This window comes from Gekko japonicus, unplaced genomic scaffold, assembly GCF_001447785.1.
Source record: "Gekko japonicus isolate JY-2015 unplaced genomic scaffold, Gekko_japonicus_V1.1 scaffold3703, whole genome shotgun sequence".
NCBI lineage: Eukaryota > Metazoa > Chordata > Lepidosauria > Squamata > Gekkonidae > Gekko > Gekko japonicus.
The window spans coordinates 26221-36436 of NW_015174361.1; the positions used below are offsets into that span (position 1 = coordinate 26221).

Genomic DNA, 10216 nt, shown 5'->3' on the forward strand with positions numbered 1-10216 from the left:
CCCCCCGGCAACCACACATATGCACGCACGCATACAGAGAGCAAAGGTGGGGTGGGAAGGGAAGAGACTCGGCCGGAGGAGCAGCGGGCTGCGCGGCATTGGCGTCCCTGAGCTCTTTGCTCTTCTCCCAGCCCAAATGTCCAAGTTTGCCGGGTAAGTTGGGGGAGGGGGGAGCCCCGGCACCGCCATCCCCGCCCCACGGGTCCCCTCTTAACCAGGGGGCCCTCCTTGCCGCTGGTCAGCCCTGGGCAGAGGTGAGGCAACTTTGGAGCCTCCAAAGGAGGAGAGAAGTTGGGCTAAGTTCTCTCCAGATCCCGCCTGGAGGTTGGCAACGTGCAAGGGGTGCCAGAAGGTAGCCCCGCCTAGTGTGCAGCAAAACCTCCGGCCGGCCCTGAGCCTAGGCATGTGTAGTCATAAATCTGATTAACTTCCCTAGAAGATGCTTCCAAGTAAGTGTTCATAAGATTGCAGCCATATTGTCAGCTTTTTGTCCAACAGAACATGATATTTGGCTGTGCTTTGAACCCATTCTCACACACTCTTTTCTCTAATGAATTGCATTATTTCCTCTTTCCTCCTAAGTCGTTTCAAAGAAGAGAGAGGGGTTTCTTGGTTGATTAATTGCTCAAAAGATAGATCAAGGTGGGCAGCCATGTTGATCTGAAGCAATAGAACAAAGTTAGAGTCCAGTGGCACCTTTAAGACCAACAAAGTTTTATTCAAGGTGTGAGCTTTTGTGTGCATGCACACTTTGTCAGATGATTTTTGTATATATATGTATGTCTTGTTAAATTAGCATGCAAAACAGTGAAGGTGTTTTTTTAACAGATCGAAAGAATGACAAGCTGTGTTTCTGTATATACAACTATGATATGTAATTCCATTTCATTGTCTGATGACATGTGCATGCACACAAAAGCTCACACCTTGAATAGAACTTTGTTGCTCTTAAATGTGCCACTGGACTCTTAACTTTGTTCAGAAGATGTAATAACTTCCTGCAACAGCAATCTGAGATCATGTCAAAGACTCTCCAACTGAGGCTATGAACTAGTTGGTTATTTAACATGGTCCTGGGTTCAACACAAGATAAGACATGAAAATAAATCAGCAGCAGTGCTGGTTTGGCTTGGAATGTTTGGCCTGGACACAAAGAATATTGAGAATGTCGAAGTGTGTCTTTCATAAAATGAACTTTTATTACACTTTTCATACTGACATTTTATGTTCCATATACAACCCATTCTGAAAATCATACTTAGAATTAAACTACAGATCTCAGCTAGTGTTAGCAATAGCTTATGATAAGTAAAAACGGTACCTCACCACATTAAACAGTTTTGTGGCTGTGACACAAGCCAGTGGGACCAGAATAATGCAATTAGAGCCTGTTTAATCCCACTGACATTTTGCAGCATGCATACCTATTAGTTATACAGCACTTACTGGGGAAAATAATTCATCTGCTGCTGCTTGTGTTGTCTTTTAGATGCCAGGCCAAAACATTTCTCTTTACCCAGGCTTTTAACCAAAGGGTTCCATCTGTCATGGCCTAGCCTATGGGCTGTTTTAAGAATTACGATTTCATGTAGCTGAATGTTGTTTTTAATGCTGCTTTGGTTCTACTGTTTGAGGTCTTATTGCTGATTTTAAACTTGTTTTTCTAATTTTGTTTATTTTGCGAACTGCCTTAAGAACATTTCTCAAGAGGCAGCATATAAATTCACAGAATAAATACAATCACAGATGATAAAACATTAGTTTCTAAATTAAAACTAACAAAGGCCTTACCCACATGCTCCATTTAGCAAAGAGTTGTAGATAATTCAGCTAGTTTCAGTCTAGCTGAGGAGGGCAGCCAAACCTGTTTTATCCCAGGAGTATTGCAGTTTAGTGTCCCAACAGCATTAATCCAGAATTCATTTCTTGTTCCACTGACATGTGTACGTGTGTGTGTGTGTGTTTGGTTTTTGCCCTTCCTTAAAGGCAGTCTTCTTTCTTTTTGGCCCATGTTAGTTAATCCAAGTTGAACAACTGTAATCTTGCAGTGGAGTAAATGGTATGTAAGTAGGCTTGTAAACTAATAATCTCCCCTCAAGCACATTTTACAGTTTGCCTCCTAGGAGAGAATGTGTTTAAAAACATGACATCGGCTCAGTGCCATTGCCTCTTTTTCCAGGTCCTGCTCAATCTGGAATTTTGTCAGATCGGCAAGTAGTAAATCTCTTTCTGCATTTTACAGTCAACCCTAAACCTAGAGTTGACTATATTGACCGGCCAAGATGCTGCCTTAGAGGAAAGGAATGCAGCATCAATAGATTCCAACAAGTGGAGAGTCGCTGGGGATACAGTGGAACAAGTGACCGCATCAGGTATTTGGTCACCCTTTTCCAGGGGAAATTGTATCAGCTGCCTGTCACAGTTGTGCTTGGGAGAAAATACTTTCAGGATGATTGTTTGCTGGATAGTTTGGTGGATGACAGTGGAAGCTGTACTCTGTCAGTGCACGGGCTAGACGTGGGGATTTTCATGTAACATCTAGGATGAACTGGAGTAGAGAGCATAACTTGGTTTTTTTTTAAAGGAAGACCAAAACACCAGTCTCTCTTGCTCTCACAATACCTGATGGAAGTTTTAGTTAATTTTAGGGAGGTAAAGGCAAACAGTTGGCATGCTTCCTATGTAAGGAGGGGATTCCAGGGAGAGGGTGCCACTGCTGAGAGAGTCATGCTCCTTGTCCCAGTCTGTCTGAACTCAGACAGAAAGTGGATTTGGAGCAGGGCTTCCTAGAACATCCCTCTGTGATGAAACTTGTTAGAATGAAAGTGGTCGCTTTGTTAAACTGGGCCTCCCTTTAAAATAGTTTGGCAAGAAGTATCTGTTCAGGCCTGTTGAGAAGCTGATATTTGCATACTGATAAACCACTGGGAAATCTGCATCCAAAAAGCAGCTGTAGGAATTCAAGGATTTTGGTTCTTCAGGAATCCTTAGACCAGAATAGTTAAAAGGTGGAAATCTGAGCTTGAGTTGTCCATCTCTTTAAACTTATATAAATAGCAGCGGGGAAGGGGGGGTCCTGTTGGAGCAGGACTACAATGTTGGGGTGTTGGTGAACTCTTCTTGCACTCTCCTGCACCCTTTTCCTGATCATAAACTAGCTCAGTGTCCCAATGAAAACATGCTTAAATGTACATTTTCCCTGCCAGAGCATGTTTTCCTTATCTAATCAGAACTCCAGTGTTTTTATGAAGCTGGTAAATCTTTCATCTTTTCTGTTTTCATTTAAAATCTGTTGACCTCTGTCTCGTTTTTAAAAGGTTCACAGTCAATAGAAGAATTTCCATAGTGGGATTTGGATTATATGGATCTATTCATGGACCCACAGACTATCAAGTTAATATTCAGGTATTATAGTTTTCCAGTACTCTTTGGGAACACTTAACAGGCAAGATTTGTAGGGAGTCATGCAAATTAATTACAACAAATCTAAAAGCTGCAGTAGGATGATATGTTTTACTGGCAGTCATTCCTCAAATTAGTGAGGAAACTTTTGAATTATGCATATTAGGCTGGATGTGCAGCGCAAAATAAGTGGAGGAATGGGATAAATGTTGGGCAAGGTGAGGGCTTCTTCATGGGAGTAGGTGGGTGGGCTTAACATGAAGTTTGATAAGAGACCTCAGAAAAACCTTGTTCACTAATGTCTTCTCTGGTATGTCCCCAGTAGAATGTTATGCTCTCTGGATAGCAATCTACTGGTGGTCTCTGGCCCCAAAGATGTCCAACTGCCCTGGACCAGGGCCAGGGCTTTCTCAGTCCTGACGCCGACCTGGTGGAACTCTGCCAAACACCATCAGGGCTCTGTGGGATCTGATGCAATTCCACAGGGCCTGTAAGGCGAAGATGTTCCACCAGGCTTTTGATTGAGGACAGCAACAGTTTCCACTCCAGCTGGCATCCTCCTCTGCCCACGAGGTGGCCGGGCAGTCCAGAAGGGGGGGGGGGGTTGGTTTGCCATCTGACGTTTCAATTTATCTACTTGTATTAATCCATTTTTATAGTGATGTTTTTATTCATTGTTGTACATCGTCCAGAGCCCTGTGGTAACAGGGATGGGCAATTCAGAAATCATCATCTGTTGACATTTTTAGTTGACCCTGATAACATATAGATAGCCTGGGATTTTGCTGATTTAAATGGGATTGGCCAGGGAGGTTCTGTTTGGGACTCCATGACTTAGGCATGTCTGATGGAAGGGATTCTGGAACAAAGATTCCTTAGGAACAAGTTTCCCTCTCCAGTTTGCTAATCCCTAGTCCTGAAGATGTGTGAAAAGGGCTTTTAGAAAAACGCCATCCACAGTTTAGCATATTCCCAGTCCACAGTGGCTACCATGTTATTTGAGATACTTGCTTCAACAAAAAAGTATACTTCACCACTCTTTGTAGTGAGATGGTTAAAATTAAGTCCTAGAAACTAAAAACTTAGGATTGCGTTGAAAGCGCCACCAGCTGCCTAGTAGAGGTTAACCCTTAAGTACACACATGACGCCGTCTTATACTGAATCAGACATCAGTCCATCGAGGTCAGCATTATCTACTCAATGGTTTCACGTGGAGGTCTTTCACATCACCTTCTGCCTGATCCTTTTTAACTAGAGGTGCTGGGTGTTGAACCTGGAACCTTCTGCATACAAAGCAGAGCCTTTTCCACTGAGCCACAGCCCTTCCCCAGTATTTCCCTTTAGCAATAAAGTAGCAGAAAAGCATGAGGCACACCAGGGAGGGAAGTATAAGACAATTGACCTAATTATGGTTAAGAAATATACAAAGGGATGAGTTGTTTTTTTCTCACTTATTTGGGTCAAGTTCAAAACACACACACACACACACACCAGTTTTTCATAAAAGAGCAGAAGAATAGGCTTTCTCTGTTTGAGGAACTGCTGCCAGCTAAAATGCACTATACCAATGGACAAGAGGTCAGCTCAGTAAGAAGGCAGCTTCATATGTTTGAATTTCTGGACTGTAAGTACATGGTTTAATTGCACTCTATTTGCCCCCAGTGCACAGAGTTGCATTTCCAGCATGCTGATCTGTTGTCTAGTATCAGATATGTAATACAAAATCCATCATGCTGTACAGGAGCTGGAGGGGCCAAATGGGATGCAAAGGCATGGAGGAAGGGAAGAGACACGTACGCTGCCCTGTGCTCCTTGGAGAGGAGGAGCAGGGTTAAAATGCAGTCTTCGTTAACAACAACAAACCCAAAGAAACCGAGTGGTCAGTCCTTTGTGAAAGCAGTTAAAGAAAAATCACAAACTCCTTGTTTTCCCTGTGTCTCAATACAGATAATTGAATATGAGAAAAACCAGACGCTTGGGCAGAATGACACTGGATTTAGCTGCGATGGAACTGCCAGTACTTTCAGAGTTATGTTCAAAGAACCTATAGAGATTCTACCAACAGTATGCTACACTGCCTGTGCAACCCTTAAAGTAAGATTGTAACTGCGGGGGGGGAGGGGGGTTGGGGCTTTTCCCCCCCTGTGTGAATCTACAATTGGGCAACTACATTTATTTAAACTATGTGTTTGTGACTGTGTATATATTTTTATTTATTTATTTACAAAATTTATATCCTGCCTTTCTGCCCTTACAAGGGCTGCCAAGGCAGCTAACAATTTAAAAATACATAATAAAATACAATATAAAATAATTGAACTACCCCCCCCAACATACCTCATTAAAACAGCTTTAAAAAGAGTTTAAATAACATTTTACATATATACAAAACATAAAACATTGGTTAGGAATGAAGGATCATTGAGGGAATGCCAGGTGGAAGAAAAAAGTCTATATCTGCTGGTGGAAGAATTCAACAGAAGGGGACAGATGAATCTCCCTGGGGAGCGAGAGTTCCAGAACCCTGGTGCCATGACCAAGAAGGCCCTCTCCCCGGTTGCCACCTGCCTCATCTCAGAAGGTAGGGGTACCTGAAGCAGGGCCTCCGAAAATGACTGCTAGGCAGGTTCATAAGGAATTAGGTGGGCCTTCAGGTACATTGGTCCCAAACCATATAGGGCTTTGAAAGTCAAGACCAACAACTTGAATTGTGCCCAGAAACAAATTAAAAGCCAGTGTAGGTGGGCGAAGACTGGTATGGTCCCTACAACCCACTCCAGTCAGCATACTTTTCAAAGGCAGACCAACACAGAGCAAATTGCAGTATCTATATATCTAACAGCTAAGGCACCTCCCGCGTGCAGATATCTAAATCCGCACATTGGGAGCACCTGTGGGGCAGGGAGATTTTCCTGTACATTTGGGGCAATCTCCAGATGGGCAGAAAAATCTACAAACGGTAAAAAACTATAGGTGGGATACTTAAAAGGTAAAGGTTCCCTTGCTTGAAAGCCAGTCGAGTCCAACTCATCTCCGTTTCAAAGCCGAAGAGCCAGCACTGTCCGAAGACGTTTCCGTGGTCATGTGGCCGGCATGACTAAACACCAAGGCGCACAGAACGTGGCACACTGAAGTGGTACCTATTTATCTACTTGCAATTTCTTGCTTTCGAACTGCTAGGTTGGAAGGAGCTGGAACTAGAGACGGGAGCTCACTCCGTCATGCGGCACTCGGGTCTAAAACTGCTGAACTACCGACCTTCCATAGCCTGCAGTTCAGCGTCTTAACCACTTGAGCCACCGCAGCTCCTAGGTGGGATACTTAAATCCCCCAAAAGTAAAGGAGCGTTCCCTGTGCATGCGCAGGGAATTCTCTGAGAAGGCTTCACTGCCACCACAGGGGATGGGGGGGGCGGGAGAAAGCTTGGCAGGCCAGCCTCGCCACTGCCACCACCGCTGGGGAGGGAGAAAACTTGGTGGGCCGGCCTCACCGCTGGTGGAAGAATTCAACACAGGGGATGGGGGGGCGGGAGAAAGCTTGGCAGGCCAGCCTCGCCACTGCCACCACCGCTGGGGAGGGAGAAAGCTTGGTGGGCTGGCCTCACCGCTGCTGCCGCTGGGAGGGTGGGAGAAGGCTGGGCTCACCTACTGCCATGTCTCCTGCTTCTGCAGCCTGGGAGCTGTGGGGAATACTTCCCCCACCCCCTCAAGTATCGTGGGTCCTGCCTCTTGTTCTAGTCTAATCTAGATATAACCAATCTAGATGTACCTCGATATAGATAATCTAGATATATCCAAGGCGTGCACACAGTGGCCAGGTCTTCTTTGCCTAGGAAATGCTGCAGTTGGCTAACCAGTCAAAGCTGATAAAAGGCAGTCTTGGCCACAGCTGCCACTGCATATCCAGCAGTAGGCCTGGGTCCAAGAACACCTCCAGACTGCAGACCTATTCCTTCAAGGGGAGCACAACCCCATCCAGAATGGGTGAAATCTTAAATCCTGGGTCAGACCTTCTGCTAACTTAGTAGCACTTCTGTCTTGTTGGGATTAAGCTTCAGTTTCTGGTCCTCATATGCCAAAGAACAAGGGGCTGAACAGCAGTCCCCCAACACCACTTTCTGAAACTTACCCTCCAGGTAGGACCAGAACGATTGCAGAACGGTTCCTCCCAATCCAGATAGATGGTCCAGAAGGATACCATGATTGATGATATCGAAAGCCACTGAGAGGTCCAGGAAGATCAACAGAGTAGCGCTCCCTCTGTCTCCTGGTGCAAGCCATCCACCAGCATGACCAAGGCTGTTTCAGTCCCATAACCAGGCCTGAAACCAGATTGGGTCTAAACACTTTGTCTCATTCAGGAAGGCTTGGAGTTGTCCATTCAGTCATCATACTCAAGAGTGGAGTATTTGAGACAGGTCAATGATTATTGAAATCTCCTGGGTCAAGGGTAGGCGTCTTCAGAAGTGGAGACACCACAGCCTGTTTCAAGGTTGGGACGACCAGCCTCTCTCTTAAGGAAGCATTAATTACTTCTTGAAATCAGTCAGCCAGCCCTCCCCTGCAAGATTTAAGTAACCAGGAAAGGCAAGAGTCATACAAGCAGGAGGTAGGCCTCAAATTTCCAAGGATCCTGTCCATATTCTCAGATTGAATAAACTGGAAGGTATCCCATACAATTGGACAAGTCATTCGACCCTTCCACTGCTAACATAGAGTCCAAGTTGGAAGTCATGCAAATGATTTTATCTGCAAAGTGCTCAACAAAATGATCACAGCGGGCCACTTAGCAATCTACCTCCTCCTGCAGGCCATATTCCAACAGGCCTCTGACCACTCAGAACAACTCCACTGGCCTACTCTGTGCAGATACGGTGGCAGAAAAGTGTTGTTCCTTTGCCACCATCATTGTCAGGGACTGTGCTTTAAAATAAGCTTTTATTCATGTCCTATTGCATTCGGCCTACATCTTCTCTAGCTGTCTCCCTAGTCTTTTCATTGCCCTCAGCCCCTCAGTATACCAAGGGGCTACGTGGGCTCTTAACACCTGAGAAAGGGCGCCTGGAAGCGATGGATCGTGTCAGCAGCCAGGGTCCCTTTCTCATTCTAGAGGTCAACCAGGGCATTGACAGGAGCACCAACCGTATCAACAGGAAAATCCCTCAGGAGCCATCAGAAAGCCATTTCGATTCATCTGTCTCTGGGGGCAGAGTCTTGGTTCCCTACTATTGTAATCCTTTGGTGTGAATTAACCTCAAGCTAGAGAGTCCTAAATTACTTATACAATAAGCACTAACATTAGTATGAGAGAAAGTTATTTATTTTATTTTATTTGCATTTAGGGCCCTGATTCTCACTATGGCACAAAGGGATTGAAGAAAGTAATCCACGAGTCCCCCACTTCAAGCAAGACTTGCTTTTTCTTTTTTAGTTCACCGGGTAATAACAATGGTACCTCAATAGAAGATGGACAAATACCAGAAATCATTTTTTATACGTAACTTTAGACAACCAAGATGAAGCAAAAGGACAATTGGGAGATGTGGAATACTGTGAAACTGTAAATAATCTCAAATATGTTACAAAATGGAAGTATTGTATGTGACAAGCACTAAACTAGTATTTACTACTTCCAGTGGCAGTATATGCAGTTGAATTCTTCTCAAACTAAAATATTCCTACGTGTATATAAATATTTAACTTCATCTCTTTAACATATTACTACCCATGACCTGGAAGCTGAAGCAGCGTATTTGTATTTTTCCCCTGTATTATACTTATTGTGATCTCTGTGGATGGTGTGACTGTATTTCTACACAATATAACATACTCAACTAACCTTGCATTCTTTAAATTTGAGTCATACAGGAAAGCAGAAGTATCACTAATAAATATTGCATCTGTGATTTTAATCATTACATTGTACATAACCGGGGGGGGGGGTTGCTGTGTTTCAAAAAGCCAGTTGTATGAATTTATTCTTAAAATATAAAGTGAAGATTGGAAGATAGCTTGTGTAGGTCTGGATACTTTACTTAACACTCAGACACTTCAGATTTACATATGTAAGTTCATATACACGTTCATTTTTATTTACTTCATTTGTATTGCACTTCATATTTATTTATTCATTTGCCTTTTCTCCCCAGTAGGGAGGGACCCAAAATGGCTGACATCATTCTCCTGTCCTCCATTTTATCCTCACAACCCCGTGATGTAGGTTAGGGTGAGAGAATGCAACTGGCCTAAGGTCACCCAGTGGGGATTCGTACCTGGGTGTCCTGTTGCTTTAACATACATAGCTAAATCCTTCTTGCCACTGTAAATGTATTTGGGGGAAGACATGCAGCTGGTGGTGTATGTGGTTTTGCTGGCTTCTCCCTGAAGTCCTGGGTCTGACTACAATGATCCATTTGTGGTTGGGCTGTATCGCTGGTGTGGAGGCTCATGTAATGAAATGTTGTTTGTATATTTCAGAAAATTCCTCCACATAAATGTCAGGGAGAAGAGTGTATCATTCTCCCTAACACTCTATGTGGGGGAAATATGGTCATGGGAGCCCCCAAGTGGCATATATTAGAATAGTCCAGGCACAAGTATCAATGAGTGCGAGATCGTAGTGTGGGCACTGCCATGGCCAATAGCCTTCAACAGACAAATCCTTTTTCTGTGCTGCAAACTGCCACACTACTGTGTATGCGTGTCATGCAGAAGAGCTTTCTGAAAAGCATAAATCCCAAGTCTCCTTGGCTTTACAGAACAAGTTGCACACCAGAGTGGCTTTAGTTACATGAAGAAATTAAGGGTCTTTTTG

At 44.1% G+C, this 10216-nt stretch overlaps 1 protein-coding gene across 1 annotated transcript in view; it reads left to right on the forward strand.

Moving 5' to 3' along the window:
* BTBD1 (BTB (POZ) domain containing 1) overlaps positions 1-9339 on the forward strand; it is a 23035-nt gene extending 13696 nt beyond the window's left edge. Inside the window, exons 5-8 of the mRNA XM_015424336.1 lie at positions 2180-2372; positions 3318-3405; positions 5351-5497; positions 8745-9339. Coding sequence (XP_015279822.1) covers positions 2180-2372; positions 3318-3405; positions 5351-5497; positions 8745-8903 — 587 coding nt within the window. The 3' untranslated portion in view covers positions 8904-9339. The remainder of the gene's footprint in view (positions 1-2179; positions 2373-3317; positions 3406-5350; positions 5498-8744) is intronic.
* Positions 9340-10216: the final 877 nt, after the last annotated feature.